Source organism: Marmota marmota, unplaced genomic scaffold (genome assembly GCF_001458135.2).
Source record: "Marmota marmota marmota unplaced genomic scaffold, marMar, whole genome shotgun sequence".
Classification (NCBI taxonomy): Eukaryota; Metazoa; Chordata; class Mammalia; order Rodentia; family Sciuridae; genus Marmota; species Marmota marmota.
In genome coordinates this window covers 264957-292373 of record NW_026000316.1, presented here as the reverse complement: position 1 = coordinate 292373, position 27417 = coordinate 264957, and the positions used below count along the sequence as shown (strand labels likewise).

The 27417-nt window shown below is 39.1% G+C and overlaps 2 protein-coding genes across 17 annotated transcripts in view; both read right to left on the bottom strand.

Annotated features, from left to right (window-relative positions):
- Nucleotides 1–27417, bottom strand: part of Bhlhb9 (basic helix-loop-helix family member b9) — a 91119-nt gene that overhangs the window by 18402 nt on the left and 45300 nt on the right. Inside the window, exons 1-5 of one of the 16 annotated variants that reach the window (XM_048797341.1) lie at nucleotides 12815–12873; nucleotides 12396–12473; nucleotides 7802–7901; nucleotides 6734–6868; nucleotides 6384–6454 (exon numbers count right to left, since the gene is read on the bottom strand). The exons of 3 other annotated variants lie outside the window; for them this stretch is intronic. The gene's annotated coding sequence lies outside the window, so the exon portion shown is untranslated. Of the gene's footprint in view, nucleotides 1–6383; nucleotides 6455–6599; nucleotides 6869–7801; nucleotides 7902–11959; nucleotides 12114–12395; nucleotides 12474–12814; nucleotides 12874–27417 lie in introns of those variants that run through there. 12 more of the 16 variants (XM_048797340.1, XM_048797342.1, XM_048797337.1 and 9 more) reach the window with 12 other exon arrangements.
- Gprasp2 (G protein-coupled receptor associated sorting protein 2) lies at nucleotides 8926–11965 on the bottom strand. Its single transcript, XM_048797330.1, has one exon. The coding sequence runs from the start codon at nucleotides 11782–11784 to the stop codon at nucleotides 9256–9258; it is 2529 nt and encodes an 842-aa protein (XP_048653287.1). The 5' UTR covers nucleotides 11785–11965; the 3' UTR covers nucleotides 8926–9255.

Below are 27417 nucleotides of genomic sequence, written 5' to 3'. Positions count from 1 at the left end.
GTTGAAGAGATAAATGCACTACTATATTTATTGTAGCATTATTACCGAGATAAGGAATCAATGTAAGAATCCATCAATAGAATAACATATAAAGAAATTGTCCAAAATGTATACAGTAGAATACCATTCACTTATAAAAACAAGGATATCCTATAATTTGTAACAACCTGAATGATCCTGATGGGCATTATGGTAGTAGTGATAAAAGCCAGGCACAGAGGCTGGGCTTGTAGCTCAGTGATGGAGCACTTTCCTAGTGCGTGTGAAGCACTGGGTTCGATCCTCAGCACCACATAAAAATAAATAAATAAAGGTATTGTGTCCATATACAACTAAAAAAAATTTTTTTAAAAAGCCAGACACAGGCGTGGCGCAGTGGTGCATGCCTACTATCCCAGTGGCTCAGGAGGCTGAGGTAGGAAGATTGTGAGTTCAAAGCCAGCCTCAGCAACTTAGTGAGGCCCTAAGCAACTCAGGTAGACCCTGTCTCTAAATAACATACAAAAAAGGGCTGAGGATGTGGTTCAGTGGTTAAGTGCCCCTGAGTCCAATCCCTGGCACAAAAATAAATAAATAAATAAATAAATAAATAAATAAATAAATAAATAAATTTTTAAAAACCAGGCATAGAAAAAGAGCTATTAATGCTTTCGTCCTTATGTGAAATCTAAAAAAGTTGATCTTATAGAAGTTGTGAGAGTAGAATGGTGGTTACCAGAAGTTAGGGTAACTAGCAGGGAGAGAGTTAGAGAGATATTGGTCAAAGGACACATAATTATAATTAGGAGAAATAAATTCAAGAGATCTTGTGTATAGCTGGGTAAATGTTGGTATATTGTACTCTTGTAAAATACAAAATGGAGTAAATGTTAAGTTCTCACCAAAAAATGATAACTAAGTGAAGTAATTCATTTGTTCACTAGCTAGATTCAACCATTATGTAATGTATATATACTTATATATGTTGTACATTATAAATACATATAATTTATATATTATTTTAAAAAGAAAATGATAACCGAGATAGATAAAAAAAAAATCTTTAAATATATCACACTGTTGAGCTAGGCATGGTGATGCACACCTGTAATCCCAGCAGCTCAGGAGGCTGAGGCAGGAGGATTACAAGTTCAAGGCCAGTGTCAGCAATTTGGTGAGACCCTTAGCAACTCGGTAAGACCCTGTCCCTAATAAAACATAAAAAGGGCTGGGGACATGGCTCAGTGGTTAAATGCCTCTGGGTTCAATTTGTAAGCCCCCTCCCCCCCACATCACACTGTTTAATAAAAAAGAAAGGACCCAGTAATCTTAATATTGTTATATGAAGTAGTGAAAAGTTTAGGTTTTGTAGTCAAACAGACTATTTTGAATCACAATTCCAGAGTCTGAGCTCTTTTCCTATGCTACCTGTCTTCCAACACTAGTTCTGTATTATTTATAAAAACATTTCAATACATGGTCTAAAAAAATAAGTGCTAAATTAAGGGACTGGGATGTAGCTCCACGATCGAATGCTTGCCTGTCATGTGTGAGGCCTTGGGTGCAATCCTCAGCATCAAAAAATAATTAAGTAAATGAATAAAAAGGAAGAAAGGAAGGAAGAAGTGCTAATATAAGGGCAAATAAAATAATGAGTAAGTACATAGGATGGAGGAATTAATTCCTACCAAGGGGCAAGGGACAAGAATGAGGATATCAGAACTCAAAACAGGCCATGGCATTTGAGCTGAACCTAAAAGGATAAATCTGTTATCAATGGGCATAAAAGAATTCTAAGAATATTATGGATTGTTGGGGACAGCATGGGAAAAGGCACAAAAATAGTGAAATACACAGTATAGTTGGGAAACAGACTATGGGTTGAATGTGGGCAAAGTGAAGCAGGACCTAGATATTAAGGTGAGGGATTTGAGAGTGAATGGCTCTTTAAATGTTTTATCACATTATACTTCTGCCTTGAGTTGGAAAACTGTTTTGGAAAATGGAGAAGAAAGGCAGAACTGTACAGAAGGACAAAGGATCTTGAAAACCTTAATAGGGAATCTGGAGGTATTTTATAGATGAGATCCCATTGAAGATTGCTCTTTTGAAGTTGATGGCAGGGTCAAGAATTGGTGGGTAATAACATTCCATGTATATAAGAAGACACCTTTCTTTTATTCATGACTGGAAAGATGACAAATCCTCTCTAATGTTATCCTCAGGCAGCAACATTTTAGGTCAGGCAACATCTGAACTGACCCTGATATATTTGTTACATGAAATAACACAGTATTTATCCAAAAAGGGGGAAAAAACAGAAGGCTATGCAAATGTTGAAATTTTTATTCCAACCATACTCCAGGAAAAATGTGATGGATAATCCTTGCCCCGCTACAAGTCTTACCCAAGGAGTTATCAGAACAGAGACAATTATCTGCATGTGCGCACACACAAACTCACCTGGTCTTTTAATTGAGAAAGAAAAATTCAACAGGTATGAACTGGTTACATACCTGTTCCTAGGTATACACAGGCCAGGCCACAATTGAACTTCCCTGAATATAAATATAGTACCACAACAGGATTTCCACAGTAAGGAATTGCTGGTAAAACTAGATAGGTATATAGATATATAGGTATAACTAGATAGGTAGGTAGGTTGGTAGGTAGATAGACTTTCAAAATCTAAGTTTTAAGTATATGACACAAAAACATACACTGTTTATTCACATGTAGGACATTGGTAGGCTCTGCCTCCTTCATTTTAACTTGATATAGGATATATAAGATCAGAGGCAGGCTTTACATTTATTAATTCAGGAGTGGCTGCTAAAACTATGGTCAATGACACCATTAATTTGACACAACTACTCAGATATCATCATACCATGCAGCTTTAAGGGCATGGTCAACAGAAATATTTCCCACATTTAAATCAGACTCCAACAACAATTATCAATTCCCATACTTGTGGAGAGCCATTCTCACACGTGACTGGGCGACTCCCGGTTTGGGTCTGAGGCGCTCTGACTAATCTGTGTCGGAGCTTTCCCGGCCCTCTCCTGATGAGAGAACCCGTCCATGTGGGGGTGTGACTGACCACTGACCCCGGGGGCCAATCACTGACCCTGAGCTTGGAGTGTGGCCCCCCTCAACCTTCATTGGATGGAATTCTCCCCTGAATTTCTTGTTCCCCAATAAAAGGCTACTCCCTGGCGTGCTCACTCTCTCTCTCCTGCTAGTCCTGAGTAATCCTTGCTGCCCTACGGGTGGTTCGAGGTTGGAGCCAGAGAGGGGAGCCATCTCGGACATGGTCATAGAAAAAGGTAACTGAGTCTGTGTGTTTTATTTCGATCTCGCTAGCTAACTTTTATGCCAAGAACCTCATTAATGAAACCAGTGCGCTGGTCGCATGGTGGACATACTTCTGACAGACAAGGTACAATTAGGGATGACCACATCTTCAAATTTCATAATTCACTAGAACAATTCACAGAACTCACTAAAAATGTTATACTTGTGTTTAGAGTTTTATTATAAAGGATACATGTAGGGCAAAGTGTGCAAAGGCCCTCACTATAGATCCCATGCTCTATGTGGAGTAAAGAAACATCACCTTCCCTGGGTAATGGTATGTTTACCAAACAGGAAGCTCCACTTAGCCTTGAAATTCAGTTTTATTGGGATTCATTACACAAGCACAATTGACTAAATCATTTGCCATTTGATTGAACTAATACTCTTCCCAACTATTCTCCATGGAGGTTTTGCTGGTCCAAATTTCCAACCCTTCAATTACAAGGGTGACCAGCTCACAATCTGAAACTATCTATAAGCCCACCATAATTCATTTCATTAGCATAGCAATGACACTCCTATCACTCAGAAATGTTTGAGGCTATGGAAACATTAATTACCCTGATTTTATCATTACACATTGTTTTTCATTATTATCACCAAAATATCTGACAATAATACTTCTGAGGAAGGAAAGTTTATCTGGGGGGCTAATGGTGTAACAGTTCTGAGTTTATGGTCAGTTAACTTCACTGCTCTGAGTCTAAGGTGAGACAGAACATAATAGGGAAGGATATGGTAGAGGAAAGATGCTCAACTCATGGCAGCCAAAAAGCAGAAAGAAGAAAAAGCAAGGAGCCAGGACAAAATATAGTACCCTAAGGCATGTTCCAGTGACCTACTTCCTCCAGCCACACTTACCCATCTACAGTGATGGGTGGGTTGGGAAACAGACTATGGCTTGAATGTGGGCAAAGTGAAGCAGGACCTAGATATTAAGGTGAGGGATTTGAGAGTGAATGGCTCTTTAAACATTTTAAGTGTTTTATCACATTCTAGTTTTGCCTTGAGTTGGAAAACTCTTTTTGGAAGATGGAGAAGAAAGGCAGAACTACACCTAGTAGTCCATTCAAATTATTAATCCATAAGATAGATTAATACACTGATGAGGTCACAGTTCCAATCACTGCCCAAAAGTCCCACCTCTGAACCTTGCTATATTGGGCATCATGCTTCCAACACATGAACTTTTAGGGGGACAATTCAGATCCAAACAATAACAAATATGCAGAATTATTACATCTAAATTAAAAAATAAAAGTAACAAAGGAGGCAGGAATATTTGTACCCAGTTATGGGCATAGTTCCCCAAACCCTTGTAATTTCCTTATTGGTAGATATATGCAATAGAACCATCTTTTATTATCATAATTTGTCTTAGTTCCCTAGTTTCTGACACAAGAACTTCTAAGGCCTCAGGACTCCTGGAATCTCTGGTGAGGTAAGATTAGTATACTGATGAGATAACTGTGACTGGACCCCCTAGGTAACTACAGGATAGGGCTTGCCACCAGAAAACCCAAAACATGATTAGAGGGTTGGAATGTTCAGTTTCATACTCTCACCTCCAGGGATGGGAGAGAGACTGGAAACAAGAGTTAATCACCAACAGTCAATGATTTAATCAATCATGTCAATATAATGTGACTTATATAAGAACCTTAAGTGATGGATTTTCAAGCTTCCAGGTTGGTGACTACATTCATGTGCTAGAAAAGTGGTGCACCTCAGCTTCATAGGGACAGCAGCCTTACGCTTGGGACCCTTCCATACCTTGTACCACCTCATCTGGCTTTTCACTTATATCATTTATATTTTTATAATGAACTATAATAGTAGGTCAAGTGTTTCTCTGATTTCTGTAGACTTTGTAGCAAATTATCAGTCCTAAGGATGACTGTGGGAACTCCTAATTAGTACCCAAGTCAGGCAGAATTGTGAATAACCTGAGAAGATTCACTATTTGTGTTTTCTAAAGTTGAGGGTAATCTTGTGGGGTTGAGCCCTTAACCAGTGGGGTCTCCCATAACCCTGGGTAGTTAGTTATTAAGTTGTAGAGTACCTAATTAGTATCCTCAGAGAACTGGAAAACTACATAATGTGAAGAACCCACACATTTTATATCAGAAATGTTATGAGCAGAGGAATAGTTTTATTTCATTTGGTACCCAGTGGATGCATTGAGGTGGGGGAGATAGAAAGAGGACAAGGAAGTATTAAGTGACAGCTACCTAGGATGGATCCAAAGAAACAAGTCCTAAGAAATAGGCAGAGAGCAAAACAGTGAGGAGGGAACTTATAATGTTATCAATGAAACTGTTTCTGTAGGTAGTCCCAGAAAGATCATCCTCTCAGGCCCAGGACAGGACAATAGGAACAGGAAGCCTTGCATAGATCAGCAACTTTGTGTTCCTAAATGGGAGAGAGCTGCTACATGAGACAGAGACCCAGGAATCCTCTTGGAAGTTGAGAAGTTTGGAATATTCCGATGAGATATCAGATGTGAAGAGCCCATAGCAGCTAGGTTCCTTCCTCTTAAGCCTTGTTTCCTCTCCCTTTCCATAGATCCACACATCTTGAAGTTCATTCCTTCCTTGCAACCCAAGTCAGCTGGAACCCTGAAGCAAAAGGAAGATGTGCTCCCCTCTCTTCCCACCACCCCTCTCCCAGTGTTAAGTTGATCTCAGCTATCTCCATGGCCTGAATACTGTCACTAAGGAAATAGACAGCAGGAGTACTGACATGATGAAAGAAGGAATAGTGGTAGCATAGCCTACAGTTCTCATTCCTAGCACTGCCTTTCCTGATCCAGAGCTACAGGTGTTCACAAATTGTCACTTCACTGTTTTCCCTATCTGGGCTCCTGAATACCACTCTGTCCATATACTCACCTGTTCCATCCACACACAGAAACACAGTAGAGAGCCTGGGAATGGGGGAGTTCAGAAGGCAGGAGGGAGTGGGAGAGTCCAAGGTATTTCAAGTACCAGCCCTAGTCTCAGCCACTACCTCCCAAGGATGCCATTCCCTGGTCTTGCACCCACCTCCTCCAATAGCAACTGCTGCTTCTCTGCACGGATGCTTCCTGCAGGATGACTCCCCATTTCTTGAGCTCCTGGACAAAAGACAGATCCAACTGAGATGTTTGTGATTGGCTGAGGGATTGTTTCCTCTACCGACAAATGATGTAATTCTGATCACCTGAGAAATTTAAGCTACTGACACATGCAGAGACACCTCCTCACCCATTTTCTACCCACCTAAATACCCCGACACTCATCCAATCTGTCTCATTTGCCAGGTGTGTATCATTCCTGTTCTTTCTCCATGCAAATAAACACAACTCTGTCTGCCCATGCAACATTCTGGCCACACAACCCACTGTCTGCCTCACTTGCCAAAGCAGCCAGGTTGACTGCAGCAGCTCTGCAGCTTTGATGGCAGAATCTTTATGCTTCTGGGGTTGAGCTATTTGCTAGAAGAACCTGAAGCTCCTGACCTTGGGGAAGACAGAGAACTGGAAGAAAGGCTGGATTAGAAAACCAAGTTTTGAGTCCTAGGCCTGGACCTTGCTCTCTAGGAGCACTCAGCCAGGGAGAAATGTTCCATAAGGATTTGGGAGGTGAACTGATTTTTGGTATTTTATATAATTGGAAGTATTAAAACAGAGACGTACATGAACTGACAGAAGAGCTGTTGAAAAAAATTCATAAGCAAAACAAACATTCAACCTCTAATTTCCACCACAAAGATAATCATGTTAATATTTGCAGTTTGCAAATAGAAGCTAAATTGCTACTCTGCCCTACTTCTATTCACCTTTGTATGATAGTCAGGTATAGAAAATTTTGTTGGACTGTCAGGAAAATTATACAATATTTGGATAAAGTCAACATAGATTACTGGATATTGTTTCAGTGCAGTGCTGGGTTTCACTTTCTATTGATTGAACTATTTTTCAACTTCATAGAGGTTAATGTTAAATTGTAGATATTTTGTTCAATAGATATATAAATTATTTGTCCAGTGGTACAGATAACATTAAATGTTACAATCTATTGCCCTGTAAGATATTAACCAGTTTTATACTTAACTCAGCAATCTTATCTTATTCTAATATTTATTAATTTCCTATGAAAGAAATGTATTTTGCTTATATCTTTATATTGTGTACATTATATACACACACATCTCCTTTAACCATTTTCTTGATCTTGGCAGTTGTTCGTTGTGTTGAAAAAATTTTTAATTTATATGAGTCATAATTTTCTTTTTGAAAATTGACAGCATCAGACAAATAAGAAGTAATATTTTTCCATATCTAAAAATAATAAAACATTTGATATTTTCCACAAGTTTTGATTTCCTCTCTAAACCACTTTTATCTCTGATGTCTGTAATTATTCTGCCTGAATGTATGGTCTTTTTTATTGTGGCATAATACACATAACATAAAACTTACCCATTTTAACCATTTTAAAGTGTACAAGTCAGTGAAATTAAGTATATTCTCAATGTTGTTCAATCATCATCACTGTCTAGTTCCAGAACTTTGTTGTCACCTAAAAAGGAAATGTTACGATTGTTTGAATGTAATAATCATGTGCAAAAGTTGTTATCTTTGTACCCTCAAGAGACTAATATAAACTTATCAACTGTGATTTTTCTTTAAAACATTTCATATAAAAAGCTAGTTTTTCTGAAACCACATCCATTTACTTTTCTGTTATTTTACCTCTAAAAATGACTTATTCATTTATATAACTCAATTCTTGCATGCCCACCTGTAACTTGAGGCACTAGATATAAGCATATTGATTTTTTAAATTTCCTCAATGCCTGTCTCTGAGAATTTTTCCATTATATATTTTATTCCAGACTGTGGAACATATGAAATTGCTTAATAAGTCATATTGAAGTTGCATAGAAATTGTATTTATATACATTTAAAAACTAGATCTAATTTTCCATAGATAACACCACATTGTTATCTAGTTTACTGAATATAAAATTACCAATGTCATTTAATATCAATAAATCAATCCACACATAACTATTTTAATGGCTGCATGGTATTTCCTTAACACTCTCCTTGGACTAGGATCATAAATGATAATCCTATACCTGAGCCCATTTAGTTGCATCTTTCTTTCACTCTTTATGTGACATTGAACTAATACCTGTCCTTTGAATTATAAAATGCAGATTTGGTTTACTCAGGTCCCCCAAACTGACTTTATCCCATCTTTTCAACTGTATTACTCACTGAACTCCTTCACTTAATTCAGGCATATTGGGTACACTCATGCTATTTGAATGTTTTCCAATCACACTTTTCTTCACACCATCATGGCCCACTTTCTAAGAATGATTTGTCTCATCCTATCCTTTATTGACTAATTTTACTGGGTCCCTCGTCTCTGAAGCATTCTTCCAGTAACATGGCCCACAACAATCTCTCCTTTCTTAAGATCCAAGAATGGGAATTTCTAATGAGCACATTTATTATACTATTAATTACCAATGCTTGTAAGTGTGAACAATGTAGCTAAACCTGGTTTTCAGAGTGAAGAAGGGTCACTTATGCCAATTTTAACATAGAACTTTATTGAAAACACAGACTCAAGTAGAGAACCACATGTTTAAACAACGAATAGCAGGGTAGCTTATACTCGGATGACTTAGCTCATCAGAAGCTCAACACGAAAAAATATCACAATCTGGACAGCAAGACAAATATCAACAAATGTGTTTTCAGTTCTAATATTCATTTTGGCATCCAACTCAAAACAAGAGTTTGACAAGTTAACATAGGCATTAAAATTGTTACAACATAAAGCCAGACTGTGAACACCAAAGCACTATTCAGGGTTCTTTGGGAACATAAGGCTGATCAGCGGCAGGTGGTTAACCATATTAACTGTGTTGTCCCACCTCAGGATCATTTTGATTGTCTATTTGGACTTGTAGATCCTTAGCTAACTCCTCAAATTCATGGAATGCAGACATAAGCGGATCAAGACTGAAATCATCATCAATCAAGGACAATGCTCCACTTTTTATAATATTACTGATGTTTTGAAACATTTTAATAACAATCTGAATGTTATCATTTGTCTCTTCTATATTAAAGAGACCCACAAATATTGACAGAGCTTTGGCACTGAATAGCTTTTTTGCCACCATAGGATTTTCAGACAAATTCAGTAGCATTTTCAGAACATGAAACTTTGTTCTTGCATTGCCCGTGGTTAACAAGGAGAGAAACCCGGACATATAATTGGCAATCAGTGTGTGATAGTCAGTAGTCATAGTGAGATGTCTAAGCATCCTTATCCCAGTCATCTGTTCAAGGGAATCCACACCATGAGCAAGCGTTTCTTCACACACCTGACATATGAATGTCTCAATCATGTTTAGATTCGGATAAGGTGGAGCCATGTGAATCATGTTTTCTAGGAAACTTGTCCTAACTCGAGAGGAGGGATAATTCAGCAAGGTTTCAATAAGTGAGACAACACCTGAATCCCGAATGAAATCACGGGTAAATTGAGAAGCACTTCTCATACCCATTGCAATTTTAGATATTTCATGAATAAAAGGATCTCGAATTTTATCCATTAATAAAAGGAGTTCTTCAAACTCTCCAGAACCAATTTTAAGCTCACACTGTATGCAGCTACAGGACCAATTCTCAGGCTCTGCACTCTCCCTGGCCCTAAGATGCTCTCGAATTTCCCTCACAGACCGGTATGAGGGATCATACTGAAATGGGAACTCAGGTTCAGCCCGATCAGATTGAAGCAAAGATTCCTGCTCTTCCCCTTCTGGGCCAAGTTCCACATTCTTGGACTTTGCCTCATTCATTTCAGAAGACCCTTCAGGAATTCTAAAGGGACTTGTGGATGGGAAGCCAACCCCATGACAAGGACCAGGTTTAAATTCAACAGTGACTTCTTCCCAAGTTTGAGGCCTGGATGATGCATTAAGCTCATCCTCAGCAGGATCTCTGTACCTGCAATTGGCCTTGTATACAGGACTGGGATTTAGGTCAAAGCAGGCCTCATCTCTATCCCAGAACCACGACCCAAATATGGCCTCTTCTTCAGACTCAGGCCTGGTCTCTTCTCTGGCCACAGCCCCCAAACTGGACTTTTCCTCAGCCCAGAACAATGATCCACCAATGGCTCCCTCCTCAGCCCCTGGCTCAGATTCACAGATTGCCGAAGCTCCAGCCTCCAAACTGGCCTCTTTTTCTGCCCAGAACCAGGACCCAATAATGACATCTTCCTCAAACCTGGGCTCTTGTTTGGCCCTATCAATGTTTTTAGCATCTTTCTGGGCCCTGGATTTCAAGATGTTATTAGGTTCTTCCTTGTCTCTGCGCCTGAATCTATTATTGGCCTCTTCTCCAGGCAAAAACCAGGACTCTTTATAGAATTCATCTTCAGACTCAGATTCAAAATAATCCTCTCTCTTTGTCCTGAGCTTGGACCTGACATTTGCCTCTTCCCTAACTCTAGGCCGGAACAAGTTATTGGTATTTTCTCCAGCCCAAAAGCAGAACGGGTTACCAGACTCATCCTCAGACCCAGACCAGGAATCAATATAGGGTTCTTGCTTGGATGTAGACTTGGACCTGGGGTTAGTCTGATGTTTAGCTCTGTGCCTGGACCTGGTATTGGCCTCTTCTCTGGGCCATGATCTGATACTGGCTTCTTCTCCAGCCCAGAAAGAAGACACGGTAGAGGTCTCATCTGCTGACCAAAATCCAGACTCATTAGAGGCTTCTTCTCTAGCTCTGGGCCTGGGGTAGCACCAAGACCCCATACTAGTCTCCTCCCCTGGTCCAAACCAGGGCTGGATTCCTGCCTGGCCCTGGTTGCCAGGAAAGGTTTCAGCATCCAAACTGACCAGTTCTCTATCTACAGGCAGGCCCTTAGATTTAGTAACTGATCCAGAATCAGTACTGACCAATGGCCAGGTGACAGCATTAGTCTGGGATGCTCCCTCTGCCTGTGACATTGCCTCAGTACCAAACTCAGTCTGGGCCCATGCCTGGGCATCATCCTTAGGCCTTGCCCCAGAGACTGTTTTGGCCTCACTTTTAGGACGTGCACCACCTACTGCCCTGGCATCAGTTTTGGGCCGTGCCCCGGCCATTGCCTGGGTTTCTGTCTTGGGCCTAGCCCCAGCCATTGTCTGTGCCTCAGTTTTGAGTCTTGCCCCAGCCACTTTCTGGGCCTCAGTTTTGGGCCTTGCCCCAGGTGCAGACTTGGTTTCAGTTTTAGGCCTTGCTCCAGTTGTTACCTGGGCCTGGGCCCTAACCTTGGGTCTGACCACCAGAGGGACTTCATTCTCTCGCTCAGTCCCACTAACAACTTCTTCCCCAGCCTTCTTTTCAGACTTGGCCTGGGCACCAGTCTCAATCTCTGCCCCAGTCATGGTAGCACTTACAGAGAAGGCTCAATTAATGACCTTTACCACTGTCCCAAATTTGACAACAGATCTGTCACAGATTTTTATCTTCACACACTGATCTTTTGATGATCCAGGAAATAAAGTTGGAAATAAGAATTATAGAGTCAATTGCCAATCCAGCAGTCAATCAGGCTCCTACCCAACCACAGTCTCAGTCAATAATATAGATACAGTGGAGAGGAGGCACAACCAAGCTTGGGGGAGGATGGATGGTTCCTGGGTGGGTGCAGACCTGTTGAGGGTGGTGGTCAGCAGCAACTCCAGCACCACCAGAGCTGCCACTGGAGGTGGATCTAGGGAGAGAGAACGAAATGGGGGATTGAGTCTCATCCAACTGTGTCACCTCATGCAGAGACTTACACAGAGAGACTAGTGTTGAATACTAAATGGGACAGCTCAGGTATAAGAAAATGTTTCTCTTGCCTGCTGCAAAATAAGTATGGGTGAGATGGGAAAGTGTGTTATCCATAGAGAGGCAGAAGAGCCTCTCACCAGATCCTAATCACTCCTGGACCCCACAAGTAGTGGCTGGTCTCCACTACCCCACCCAAAAGTGAACCCACGCCCATACCAACCTTCACTGATGTGGTGCAATTTCCCTCTCCTTTCTTTGCTCAAATGGTGTTATGCCCCACAGCCGACTGCAGGGGGTCCTACAGACAAACATACAGGAGAGAATGGAGTCTGAGTGCTTGACAGATAGGACACACCCTGGCCCAAAACAAATAGCTCTCTTTCAGTTTAAGGGTCCTATCTGTCTAAAGTTCCCTGTCTCCTGGTTCCAGCTCTTGGATCATCCATCAGAGCCCAACCTACACCTACCTCAACATTCCTAATATCTCTGGCCAGAAGAAACAAAGGATGCTGTGGCAGTGTGCAAGTCTAGCAGAGAGAAGTAAACACGGTCTTGCACCCACTTGGAGCAAAGCCCAAAGCCACCTACCATGCTCTTCCTCAGTAGCTGCCTCCCACCCCACCCCACCCTCTCACCAACCTCCAGAGATTTGAGCCAGTCTCCTCCTCCTCCTCTTTTCCTTTCTTGCAGAATTGAACAGCCTTAAAGCAGGCCTATGAACAAACAGATGAAAAGTTAGGAGAGTCAGGAAAAAAAAAANTGGACACCAGTCCCTGTTTTTATTCCCACCCACTGCGGCCTCCCGGGAGCCCCTCACTTGCCCGCCGCCATTTCTCCCTCACAGCCTCCCCGCAGGGCACAAACACCAAGGAGGGCAGCGCGGGCGCAGGGAACGTAGCTGGGAAGCAGCTGCTGCAGTTGGCCTCCGGAGGCTCTGCTGGAGGCTCTCTGGGCACCCCGCCCCCTGCCCCGACCCGGGCGGGTCACCGCCGCTTCCTCACCAGTGGTCCCCCGGCTCCACACACCCCTCTCAGGGGCCAGCTCGCTGTCTCCTCGCAGGGATGCCAAAGTCTGGGCGGGGGGAGGGCAAGCTGTCAGCCGGCCACAGTGGAAGACCACCCCACGCCCCCTGCACACCCCACTTGCCTTCACAGGCTCAGAGCCCAGGACGTTGGGATTCCCCTCCTCTCCTCTCCCGTTCTGTCCTCTGGCAGCTTCTCACTGGGACTCCCACCGCTTTCCGTGCTAGCAGAATTGCTAAAAGGCGTCCCGCCCCCACGCCTCTGCACCACACCAGGCAGGGGCTGCGCAGGATGCGGCAAGAACTGCTCGCCTCGAGGGTGTCGGGAAGGGGGGCGGAGGGATATGGTGCGAATGGGCTCGACGCCCCCTCCCAGGCCCACCGTAGTTCCGACCAAGAGGTGGGCGGGGCCAGCGCGAGCCCGGGTCTGAGGGGCGGCTTAGCACCAGCAGCCTCAGTAAGACCCCGCACACCCTAGCGTGCAGACCACCACCCAGTCTCCCGCGCACCTACTCCTGGTGGGACTGGCGGGAGGGCGGGCGGCTGGGGGCTGCGGTATCTGGAGGTCGGGAAGCGCTGCGCGGGCGGGAGCAGCGGATGGATACCAAAACTCTCTTTGGTGTGCCTGCACCCCAGACTGCGCAGTGCCTGCCCCCCTCCTTCCAGTCCCCCTCCTTCCTAGACGCTAATGGGAGGGGGTGTCACGACTGCAGACTGCGGTTTGGGGGGGACGGACATGTGACTTCATTACAGACCGACTAGGGGCCTCAGGGATGGCTCTTCCATGTTTTTCCTTTACAGCTTTAGGAGCCATGACCGGGAGAAAAGCACTCTTGCTGCTTATGGAACTGAGGTGGGGGCTTCCTTTAAAGGCCTTACCACTCCCCTTCCAAAGGAAGATTGACCTAGACCCTTAGCCCTAAGAGACGTACCGGTGCTCTGCACCAACAATTACTCTTTCTGCCACACTAGTAGTAATAGCTCACTCCATATGGGAATTCACTTGGCCATTGGGTCGTCCCCACAGCTGTCCAAGGCAGGTCTCCCAGGGAACCACACACTCCTATCCCTGGTGCCCCAGCACAAAGTTTCAGGCACCAGGTAGAACCTGTCTTGGATCCTTGCACACTGTTCTGTTTTCTTTTCTTACCAGTCACGTCCAAGCCTTTGTGATATTTGGCATTGTGGAAATTTGGTGGTGATTTGAACCAGCTTGGCCATAACCATCTCTTTCTTAGGGGAAGGAGCCAATGTGCTCCCACTTCCTTAAGACATATACTAGGCTGTTTCTGAATGCTCTCATTTTACCCCCACATCCTTCCTGTATTCCGGACCCTGTCTTTTCCCTGCTTGCTGCATGGGACAAACACAGCAATGGGGTTAAGCATACACGTGGTGCTGTTTCTGCTGTCCACGTTAAAATCAATTGAAATGCCTCTTTTTCGTGTTTGACAGAATAATGGCCCCGGAAGGATGCCTGCACCTTATTCTCCACAATATGTAAACATATTATGTTACCTGGGGAAGGAGAATTAAGTTCGGTAACTGGTTGAATTTATAAAATATGCTGGATTATCCTGGCAAAAGTAGTCCAATGGCTTTTTACATGGGGCAGGGGGAGGCAGAAGGGTCAGTGTCCAAGGCAAGTAGCATGAGAAAGACTAGACAGGACACTGTTGGCTTGCAACATGGAAGGCAGCCAGGAGCCTAGGAATGCAGGCTCTCTCCAGAAGCTGGAAAAGACGAAGAAGCACATTCTTCTCTGGAAACTGCAGAAGGAAATCAGCTCTGCTTACAGCTTGGTTTTATTGTAATGAGACTTTATTTGTATTTTCAAACATCAAAACTGTAGGATAATAAATCTGTGTTATTTGAAGTCACCACAGTTGTAATAGAGTTGCCCCTCTATATGTATGGTTTCTTCATCTGTGGATTCAACCTAACCCAAATGGAAAATGTTTGAAAAAAGTGCACCTGTACTGAACCCATAGTGACATTTTTCTTCTTGTCATCATACCCCAAAGAAGATAGTTTAACACATTTACATAGCATTTGCATTGTATTAGGTATTCTAAATAATCTAGATGAAATTTAAATTATACAGGAGGTTGTGCATAAATTATAGGCAAATATTATGTCATTTTTTAAAATAAGGGATTTTAGCATCTGTAGAATTTTCTATCTGTAGTGGTTCTAGAACCAAACTCCTGAGGACACCAAAGTAGGACTGTCGTTTGTTATAGTAGCAGTTGGAACTAAGTACTTTCATCATCAGGAAAGGATATGTCACCTTTTTTTTAATGTATTTCTGTCTCTGGGTCAATGTATTTTCGGATTATGTTTCATCACCATCACCATCCATTCCACCAATCCTCTTCTCTCCTTTTCTTGAAAGAGTTGTATAATGACCCTTGAAGTTTATCTTGTGGAATGCCCATTTTTTTTGAAAACTACTCATATTTCCATAGATGAAAAAGGAATCCTATTTTCAACATGAATCTATATACTTCCATGTCAGCTTTTGTTTTCAGACGTTTAGCTCTTCAATGGATAATATGAAGAAAATATCTGAGAAGTACTGTATACCATATCTGGAGATGAATGAATGTGCCTACCAAAGGAAGGCAACTTTAAATGTGCTGTTTACATGTTCTTAATTGAATTTTTTTCTTTCTTCCACATTATAGTCTCTACCTATGTGTTACACATAAAGCAGCTTCGATAATTAAATGTCAGCTTTATAAAGTCGGAGAACAAATCAAATATTGAAACAGGATGCTGACTTTTGTCTGTCCAATTGCTAAGCACTATTTCTTCCCCCTAAAACAGATTCCAGACTAATAGATTGCACCAGCCAGTTTCACTCCCCAGTGCCTGTACTAGCACCTGCATAACCCTGACTTGCCCCTGAAATCTAATTTTTCAGAAACAAATAGCCCATAAGCATTAAGCTGTGGCACAAAGAGAGCTATGCTGACTCATCATACCTAACACTCTGGCCCCAACCTTACTCTGCCTCCCACATGTTTGTGAACTTCAACACCAGCATATCCATTGCCCATGTGGCTTGCGTAATCTGGTCCCTTTCAACCACCATGGATGTGGACCTGCTTTTACTATTTAGCTTAACTTGAATTTCTAGTGATGTTTTAATTTTTCATTAATGACATATGATGTTGAACATCTATTAAATATGCTCATTTGTCATTTGTATATCTTTTTTGGACAGGTATCTGTTCAGATCATTTGCCCATTTTTATTTTTTTTAAATTAGAGCTTTATAAATATACATGGTAATTGGTTCAACCCGACAAACTCATACATGCATGGACATTTATTAAAATTCACAATCCCACTATTTACCTATTTTTACATTTTTTTAATTGTTGTATTTTAAGAGTTTTTTGTATGTTTAGATACCAGTCTTTTATCAGATGTCTGTTTCCTAGCTATTTTCTTGGTCTCTGGTGTATCACTCTTTGTTAACAGAGTATTTTGCAGAAGAGATTCATCTTTAATGAAGCCCAACTTACTGATTTTTTTCTTTCATCTGTCTTACTTTTGGTGTTATATATAAAACAGTCTTCTAAAGTTAACTAGATATTATTCTGTGTTTTATTCTTGAGTTTCATAGTTTTGCCTTTAACATTTAGGTCTATTACACATTTTGAGTTAATATATGTAAAAGGATAAAGGTCCATGTCTAAATTCTTTTCTGTTTTTGCATTGGATCGGCACCATTCATTAAAAAATAATATCCTTGGGGCTAAGGTTGTAGCTCAGTTGTAAGAGCACTAGCTAGCACCTGTGAAGCACTGGGTTCAATCCTCAGCACCACATAAAAATAAATAAATAAAATTAAAATTATTGTGTGTCTACAACTAAAAAAAAATTAAAAACCAATATCCTTTCTCCATCAAATTTTGTTCACTTTTGGTCAAAGATCAGTTGGCAATATTTTTTGTGGGTCTATTTCTGGGTTCTTTCTCTGTTGCACTGAATATCTACACTTCACCAATACCAAACTCTCTTAATCCCTATGGCTTTATGGAAAGTTTTGAAGTTGTATATTGTCAGTCCTCTGATTGTTTTTCTTTAATATTATGTTGGTCATTATGGATCTTTTGCTTCTCCATGAAAATTTTATAATCAATTTGTCAGTATTCACAAAATAACATGCAGGAACTTTGACTGGAAGCTGGGCATGGTGTTGAACACCTATAATTCCACAGACTTGGGAGACTGAGGGAGGAGGATTGCATGTTTGATGCTAGCCTTGGCAATTTAACGAGAGACTTTCAAAATTTAAAAATAATAAAAAATGGACTGAGAATGTAATTTAGTTCTTAAGTGCTCTGGGTTCATTCCCCAGTATCCACCCTGCCTCTCACCTACCCAAAAGTTTGAAAGAACTGATTTCTTTACAATACAGTGTTACTATCCAAGAACATGAAATATCTATTCCTTTATTTAGTCGATTCCTTACATCATTTTTTAGTTTTCCTCAAATAGAACTTGTAGACATTTTATTAGATTTATACCTAAGTATTTCAACTTTTGGTGCTAATATAATTAAGTAGTATATTTTAACTTTCAAATTCTATTTTTCTCATTGCTGATATATAAGAAAAAGACCAATTTTGCATCTTAACCTATACTGTGATATTGCTATATTTATTCATTATAAATTTTTTTGGTATTGATTCTCTGAGATTTTTTATTTTAATGATCAAAATCAGGAAATTTATTATTTATACAAATGATACAATGTGTTATTGATATGTCACTATTATCTAGCTTATAAATTACATTACTGTTAACTGCCCCCCCATCCTTTATAGTAATTTTTTTCATGGTTCAGGGTCAAAGCCAGGTATACATGTTGGATTTAGTGTTTGTTTCTGTTTAATTTGTAAAAAATTATCCGCCTTTCTTGGCTGATTTACTCACTCCCCATTCTAATATATTGTATCCTACACTCACAATCAAGAAAAAAAGTCTTTGTTTTCTTCAAAGGCTTTACAGTTTAATGGTTTATCAGATTTCTCACATTTTTTTAATTTATAGTATAAGGCAGGAGTCAAGGTTCATTTTATTCCATATGTATGTCCTGTAATCCAAATTCTAAGCATCATGTGTTGAAAAGACTTTGCTCATTGGTTCCTTTGCAGAAAAATCTAATGATTTTTTTTTTACGTGTGGGCTGGTTTATTGATCTATTTGTTGACACTCATGCCTGTATCAAACATTCTTGATTACCGTAGCTTCTTGGTAACTATTGGATTCATGTAAATATATCCTCTGACACTGGTCTTCTTTTTCAATATTGACTTAGGAATCTCTCTTTTCCTAGTTTTCTTTCTTTCCTTCCTTCTTTCCCTGCTCCTTCCCCTTCTTTCTTTCTTGTGCTGGGGAATAAACCCAAATCCTGAAGCATCCTAGGCAAGCATGCTACCACTAAGCTATACCCCAAGCCTTTCCATAGCTTTTTTCCCTTATCATGAATGATTGTCAAAATATGTCAAAAATTTGAAACTATTAAAATGATCATATAAGTTTTCTTCATTCTGCTAATATAATGAATTGCCTTTCAAGTATTAAGCAAACTTTGTAATCCAGAGATAAAGACCATTGTTCATGATCTTTTTTATTTTTCTTTATATATTTTAGATTCACATGTTTAATAGTTATTTGATGGCTATAGTGGCCATGGGTGCCATTCTGCACAACATAAATACAGAACATGTTTATTATCATAGAAAGCTCTATTGAATAGCACATCCCTCCAGCAATCCATTTTTAAAACACAAATTGACCATATTACTACCACACATGTAAAACCCTTCATGAGTCATCTATAGGTATAAGAATACATGCATTCTTGTCTTGGTTCAGTATGCTTCTTAATCTCATTTTCTTAGTATGTTTCCTTATCCTCTTATTTTATCATGTGAACTTAGGGCTTTGTGCACATTATTCATGCTATCATTGAGCTACATTTCCAGCCCTGCAGTGTTTTGAATACTCATGGTTTTACTGTGCTTTTTCATGTTACTCCTTTCTAGAAATGCTATACCACTTCTCTCCACAACTCACTTGCAGTACTTTGTTCTAGTACTTTCTGGTTTTCATTCAGTCTTCTTTTCCCTTTTCCATTGGGAAAAAGTCTTCCATGAGGACTTTTAGCAAAAATCTTCATCATCAAAAAATGCACACACTAGTTTTCTAAACAGAGCTTATTTAGCAAGTGTAGTTTGACAATGGAGTGTTCCTGAGTTTTAGGCACAAACACATAAAAGTCTTCAGTGAACTACACTTCTGGATCTAGGAAAGGTGATTCAAGAACAATGCCAAACCCTAGAATTTGTATCTCCTCAGTAGAGTTGTGCTCAGCTGTTTGGAGATTATACTGTTGAGAGACACCTGTCATCTTCTGCATTTATAACCAGTGGGCTTCAGTTTCACAGTGAGAGGTTCAACAATCTGTGGAGGTCTTTTATCTTTTTCTTATAGGACACAGCAGCTCACTGGGAGCAAATGAAGGAAATTTGGGGGAGATTTTTCTATATAGATGATAATGTGATTGGGAACAGATGGTTTTCTTTATTCCTTCTCAGTTTGCATACCTTTTACTTAATTTACTTTTCTCAATCAACTAGGATATCCAGTTTGACACTGAAGGAACATCCTTGCATTATTCCTAATCTAAGCAGGGAAGCATCTAGTTTCTCACCCTTATGCTGTTGGCTGTAAGATTTTTGGAGATTTTTAAAATTTAGTTTAAAGAGTTACCTCTGTCAGGGCTGGGGTTGGGGCTCAGTGGTAGAGCACTTGCCTAGCACATGCAAGGCTCTGGGTTCGATCCTCAGCACCACATAAAAATACATAAATAAAAATAAAGGTATTGTATTCAACTACAACTGAAGAATAAATATTTTTTAAAAAGAGTTACCTCTGTCTCAGCTTGGGCTGCTATAACAAAATAGTATAGCTAAGTGGCTGTTAGTCTTGGGTATGAAGTGTCCTCCAAAAGCTCCTGTGTGACAAAGCAAAAATGTTCAGAGGGAAAATGATTAGATTGTGAAAGGTGTAACCTAATTAGTGAATTAATCTCCTGATATGAATTCACTGGGTAGTAACTATAGTCAGGTAGGGTGTGACTAGAGGAAGTAGATCAAGGGGCCATGCCTTTGGGGTTTATATTTTGACCCTGGTGAGTGGAGCTCTCTGTTTCCTGGTTGCCATGTCCTGAGCTGCCTTCCTCTCTCATATCCTTCTGTCATGATATTCTGTCTCATTTTGGGCCCAGAGATATGGAGTTGGGAAACCATGGACTGAACTTCTGAAACTGTAAGCCAAAATAAACTTTTCCTGCTCTTATATTGTTCTTATCAGGACTTTTGGTCCAGGTGATGCAAAACTGATTAAAACAGTGGTTTAAAGAACAGACATTTATTTGCCACAGTTCTGGAGGCTGAAAAGTCCACGTTCAAGATGCTAGCAGATTTCGTTGCTGGTGAGGTCCTGCTTCATGGTTTATATAGAAGCCCCTCTCACTGTGATCTTAGGAAGCCTTTCTTCAGTATGTGCATGTAGGAAGAGGGAGAGAGATCAATCTCACTAGTATTTCTTCTTATAAAGGCATTGGTTTCATCATGGAGGGTTCCACCCACATCACATAATTTGAAACTGTTTTCTTTTGAAAGGCCCCACTTCTAAATATCATCACATTGGGGCTTAGGGTTTCAATATGTGAATTTTTGGTGGGCTATTCACATTTAGACAGTAACACTCTATATTTTCTGAGAGGTTTTATTTATTTATTTTTTCTAAATTATGAATGGGTGGTGAATTTTGCCAAACTTTTTTTTCTGCTTTATTGATTGTATCATATCATTTTTCTTCTTTAATATTTTGATGTGATGGATTATATTGATTGATTGTTAAGTGTTAAACCAGTCTTGCATATCTGGAATGAATTCTACTAGGTTGTGCTGTATGATGATTTTTATAAATTGATTTGATTGGCTAAAAACAAGCTGTTAAATTTTACATCTGTCTGTGTAAGGAATGTTGGTCTGTAGTATTCCTACTTGCCTGGTTTTAGTATTACATAATGCTGGTATCATATGATTTCTTGGGAAGTATTGACTTGGTTTCCATTTTATGTGAGAGATTGTATGGAATTTGTATAGCTTTTTCCTTAAATATCTGGAAAAATTTACCAGTGAACACATCTGTGCCTGCTGCTTTCCCTTTTGGGGCTGGTGGTAAACATGGATTCAATTTCTTTTAATTCAATTTCATTAATAGTTTTAGTGAAATAATTATGTAGATTTTGTTTTTCCTTGTGTGACTTTTGGTAGGTTGGGTCTTTCAAGGGATATTTCCATTTGACTTAATTTATCATAGTTGAGGACAAGATTGTTAATAATATTCTTCCATTATCTTTTAATTGTTCATAGGAAAGTAACAATGGCCCATGTTTCATTTCTGATATTAATAATTTATGTCTTTTCTTTTTCCTTAGACTATCTGGTTAGAGGCTTAAAATTTTTTTATCTTTACAAATAATCAGCTTTTCTTTTCATTGAGTTTCTCTATTGATCTCTTATTTTTAATATCATTAACTTCTGCTTTACTATTTTTAAAAATATTTTTTCCCTTAGTTGTTGATAGATCTTTTATTTATTTATACATGGTGCTGAGAATCGAACCCAGTGCCTCACACATACAAGGCAAGTGCGCTACCACTGAGCCACAGTCCCAGCCCTCTGCCTTAATTTTTTAAAATTTCTTTTCTTCTGTTTACTTTTGATTTAAATTCCTCTTTGTCTAGTTTTTGAAGTAGAATGTTGGATTACTGGTTTTCGATAACCTTTTTTATCTAATATATTCATTAAATGCTACGTATTTCTTTTTAAGCACTGTTTTGCTGCATCTGACAAATTTAATAAATTGTATTTTAATATTTTCAGAATATTTAAAAATCTGTCCTGAGAAAAGTACTTTAAGTTAGAGTATTTCTAATTTCTCCTTCCCATCCCTTAAAACACCGCTAACATTTATTTCACTTATTTATAATCATCACATATATTTTGATAATATTATTTTGGATAAATTTTTATGTGTTAAATCAATTAAGAATAAAAATACAAGATTCTATTTTACCTTCATTTATTCCTTCACTAACATTCTTCCTTTCTTTCTTTCTTTTTTGCTCTCTGAAGAATGTTATTAAACATCTCCTGAAGGGCAGGTCTTCTGGGGACAAATTCTCTCAAATTTCACTTATCTGAGAATATATATATTTCTTCTTCACTTTGGGAGAATAATTTAATTGGGTAAAGAATTCTGTGGTGGTGCTATTTTCTTCATTGCTTTAAATATTTCACTCTACTTTATTCTTGTTTCATAGTTTCCAAAGATGATTTGAAAGTAATTCTTATCCCTCCTCCTATGTAGGCAATGCAGTTGTTTTCTGTCTTTCAATTTTTCTGTCTTTGAATTTTGCAATCTGAATATAATATACCTAGGTGCAGATTTTCTGGTTTTATTCCTGCTTCACATTCTCTGCATTTCCTAGATCTGTAGTGCAGTTGTGTAATTAATTTTGGAAAATACTCAGCCAATTATTACTTTAAATATTTCCTCTGTTATGTTCTTTCTGGTATTCCTAATATGTGTATGTTACATTTTTTGGAATTTCCCCCTAGTTGCATTTTCCACCTTGTTTTACTAATGTGTAATCTGTTTTGGAACTTTCTATTGGTTTTTTGGTAAAACTTCCTGATTTTATATGCAGCACATCCAATCTATTGAGGAACCCACCAAAGGCATTCTTCATTGCAGTAGTTTTTTTTTTTTTTTTTTTTAACTTCTTAGCATTTCCTTTTGATTCTTTTATTGAGTTTCCCATCTCTGCTTATATCACTACTCTGCTCTTGTATATTTTCCACCATTTCCATTAGGACCCTTAGTATGTTAATCATAGTTGTTTTAAATTCCCAGTCAGATAATTCCAAAATTTCTATTACATATGAATCTACTTCTGACCCTTGCTCTACCTCTTGATACTGTTTTAATGTCTCTTGGTTTGCCATTTTTTTTTTTGTTATTGCTGTTGAAAAGCTACCATGATGAACTAAGTAAAAGAAACTGAGGTAAACAGGCCTTCAGTCTTAATAGTAGTTAGGATGTGTTTATTTTATGCTGTACAAAATTTTCTTCTGATGTCTTTGTCTATGCTTCTGTCTTTGGGTTTCCCCAGACTTCTCTAAAATAAAGTTTGATACTGTAGTTCTTTCAGATATTGTATCCTGAAGTTTAGAGGTTGCTAGAACTGGATATTTTCCTCAGGTCTGTGACCTCACAAGTATTTCTTACCTCCCCTGCACCACCCCCCAGCTAATCAGGAATGCTAGATGGGATTGGAATTGAAGAAATGTCATTCCCAAGTGGAATAAGATTTTGGTAGTCTTTTTCTGAAGAGCAGGCAGATGGGCTGGGGATGTGGCTCAAGTGGTAGCGTGCTCGCCTGGCATGCGTGCGGCCCAGGTTTGATCCTCAGCACCACATACAAAACAAACATGTTGTATCCGCCGATAACTAAAAAAATAAATATTAAAATTCTCTCTCTCTCTCCCCTCTCTCACTCTCTCTTAAAAAAAAAAAAAAGGGCAGGCAGATGTTATGAACGATGCTCTGGGTGTACTTGAAAATGTTTACAGTTCTCGCTCTGTCAGATCCACAAGGATTTCTTGGCTCTTCCTCTCGCCAGCACCCATGCAGACGAGATGAACTGGGTTTAAAAGAGCTGGCTGCAACAATAGGTTAAGAAAGTGGCAAAAAAATCACGTAGTATAGAGAGTAGTTTTTAAACTGAGGATAAGAATGGCTCTACAACCTTAAGGGTCAGCTTCCACGCTGGAAAGAGCGAGTGCACCCAGAATCTCTTTATTTTTATAGGGGGACTAACAAAGGAGTTTCCATAGAATGTTCTTCACCAAATAAGGTAGAGGATAAGGTTTTAAGGGTGGAGTCTTGATTCCTTGATGTCTTGTGGTCAGCAGATTGACTGACATCTTGGCAAGTCACACCCATCTCAGTTGCTTTGTGGGATCTTAGGCAGAGCTTGAGGGGGAGGTGCACCTACATCATGTGATCTCTCCCTGACAGGGGGCCCTCAATGCAAGGCCTATCTCCTCATATGGCTATGATATGCAATAGCTCTCACACACCGTCCATGGACAGCTGGTGACATCTTCACTATGAAAACTGAGTTGGTTTCCTAAAAGTCAAAAGTCCTTGTAAGATTATGACCTTCAAAATTTCTCTCCTGCTGTTCCATACTCAGCCTTAAGTGATTCATCAAAATTTAGGGCTTCAGTAGACTCTGTTCCAGACAAGCAGATGTGAATTTTGACTCTGAATTTAACCATTTCTCCAGATTTTATGCTAGTGGTTTGTCCTATGACCTTAGTTCTCTGATGGGTCCAAGAAAAGTTATTCATTTTTGGTTTATTTAGCTTTTACTTATTGTTAGTTTGAGAATGTTCACTTCCATGCTCTTTCTATATTACAGCTAAAACTACACTTTCTGACTTTTTAAAGCTATACTACTTGATATGTCTTGACAACTATTTTTTCTCAAGACTCTGAAGACTCCATTAAGTATTCTATTTCAATGTTCAGGTACTTGAATTGATAACTGGATAAGTGTTAGTTGCTGTGTCACTGTAAAGAAAGTGACAGAAGAGGTAATTTTTATTTTTACAACTGAGAGTTACTTAATACAGATTATTTGACAATATAAACACCCATTCCACTTTTAGTTTTCCCTAAGGAATTAGCTAAGAATGTGAAAATCAATTTAACTATAAGGATAGTAACTCTCTGCTATAGTTTCATCTAGGGGTTGATTTTAGAGAAGAAAACACCACAGAGATTATGCATTCAGAGTAAATAGAAATGAATAAACTGAGAGACATGATCCAGCAGCAGCATATACAAATACCCACACAACCCACAGATTTTCAAGGTCTGTTTTCAATATCCTGGAATGCACCCCAGGCAAAAGAGGACAAAAACTCTACTTAGGTGTCACAAATAAAAATGCATAAGTGAAATGTACCAATTAAAACTAGAAATTTCCTACATGGATGTTCTTTGCAGGGTAGTTTATGATAGGAAAAAATAGATATTACCTAAATATATGAGTATAGGGACTTTGTTAATTCATGACAAGCTAATGAGATGGAATAAATATGTTAATTAGCTGAATTTAGATATTCCACAATGTATACATATATCAAAACATAATATTGTACACTGTAAATATATACATTTCTAGTAAATTAAAAAAGAGATGTGGGGCTAGGGTTGTGGTTTAGTGGTGGGAGAGCACTTGCCTAGCATATGTGAGGCCCTGGGTTCGATTCTCAGCAACACATATAAATAAATGAATAAAATAAAGGTCCATAACATCTAAAACAATTTTTTTTTAAAAAAGGAATGTAACATTTAAAATTTAAAGTGTTAATTTCAGAAAAATATTTTCAGCATTGGGAATTAGCCAACTAAGACTATTGTCAATGTGATGTGTAAAAATGCAACATTATTATTTTAATATGCTGTACAATTTTGAATGAACTTACAAGTCAATATATGCTACACTGCAATGCAGTTTAAAAAAAGGTCCCCAAAATCTCAGTAACTTAAAATAACAAAAATATATTTCTTGCCTGTACTACAAGACCAACACATGTCCATTGAGGGCTTTGCTCACTATAACTAAAATGATAGAACAGTTGCCATCTGGAACATTGCTGGTTAACATGTAAAAGAAAAGACAGATCATGAGAAATCTTAGTGTCTGTTAAATATTTCCTCCAAGAACAGACAAAATCTTTCTGCTACATTTCATTGACTGAAACAAGTTACATGGATGTGGCTGTGTTCAAAAGGTGTGTGGAAGTGCAAGTCTACATGTCTGGAAATTGGGCAGCAGAAAGTCTTGGTAAATAACACTAATAACTAACAAAAGTCCCACATTTTTTCACTGAGTTCTGCAAACCTGTGTCATTTCCTGTAAACTATTTACTAACTCAGCTTTCCAGTGAGTTATTTATACCTTTGATTTAAACTATTTGTAAATTCAGAAAAATAGCCCATCAACTACCTTGTTATAAGAGTGTTTCCAGTATTTGCCATTTTTTACTTGTTTATCATATTTTAAAACACCTTTCTTAAAATATGACTCACCATTTTGAACTGTACAATTAAGTGGCTTGTTTTATATTCACAGAGTTGTGCATTCAACACTTAAATCAATTTTGGAATTTTTTCATTACCCTAAAATACTCCACATTCCTTAGCTGTCAACTACACTGCCCCCACTTCCAAACCAGAGGCAAAAAGTAATGTATTTTCTGTCTGTATGAATTGACCTTTTATTGATATTTCATATATGTGGAAACATACACTTAAAGTTGTTGTGATTTTTTTTCTTATTTGGTCTTAGGTCTCTTTCTGGAGGCGGGCTATAAATTCTTTCTCTGCCCTGACAAGGCTCAGGTAGTTATGGATGTTTATACTGTGCCTTTTATGGGATAATTCTTTATTCTAGCATAACACATAATGTGATCATATATCTCTCTCACAAGAAACTATTTACACTAGCAGATGCCCTATGGCTTCTGTCTGACGTGTATATAGTTTATTCTTATCAAGATAACCACTTTTAAGGTCAGTCTTGACCAGTAGGAGAGTTACATTTGGGTACATTGGTCAGGTGAGATACAAAGAAGGTGGCACAACAAAAAACATGAAACAAAATAAGCATTTTCTAATTAGATCCATAAAAGAGAGGTGCCTAAGAGGGTCACTGGGAATTACAGAGACAACAGGATGCTCAACCAGAGTGGGAAGTGTGAAACAGATGAACTTATGGGCTGTCATTATTGAGCTCAAGGGCACAACCCAAATAGGTTTCGCTTGGAGAATTCAACTGGTGAGTTTAAATTAAGTAAGCATGAATTTAAGGAAGTCATGCTTTGATTAAAGGTAATCACTGTGGCATATCTTCAAAGTCCTTGTGATTATGAAAGTCAGTGGGCAAGTCGAGAAGGTTATGTCTGTTTGTCTCAGAGGGTGGTGATTACCAGAATGCAGTTATGTAAGAATGATATCTGGGTCAAATATATTGAAGAAATGAACTAAG

What these genes read in the sequence shown, in the direction of transcription:
- Gprasp2 (XM_048797330.1), bottom strand. Translation starts at nt 11,784, where the DNA reads ATGACTGGGGCAGAGATTGAGACTGGTGCCCAGGCCAAGTCTGAAAAG.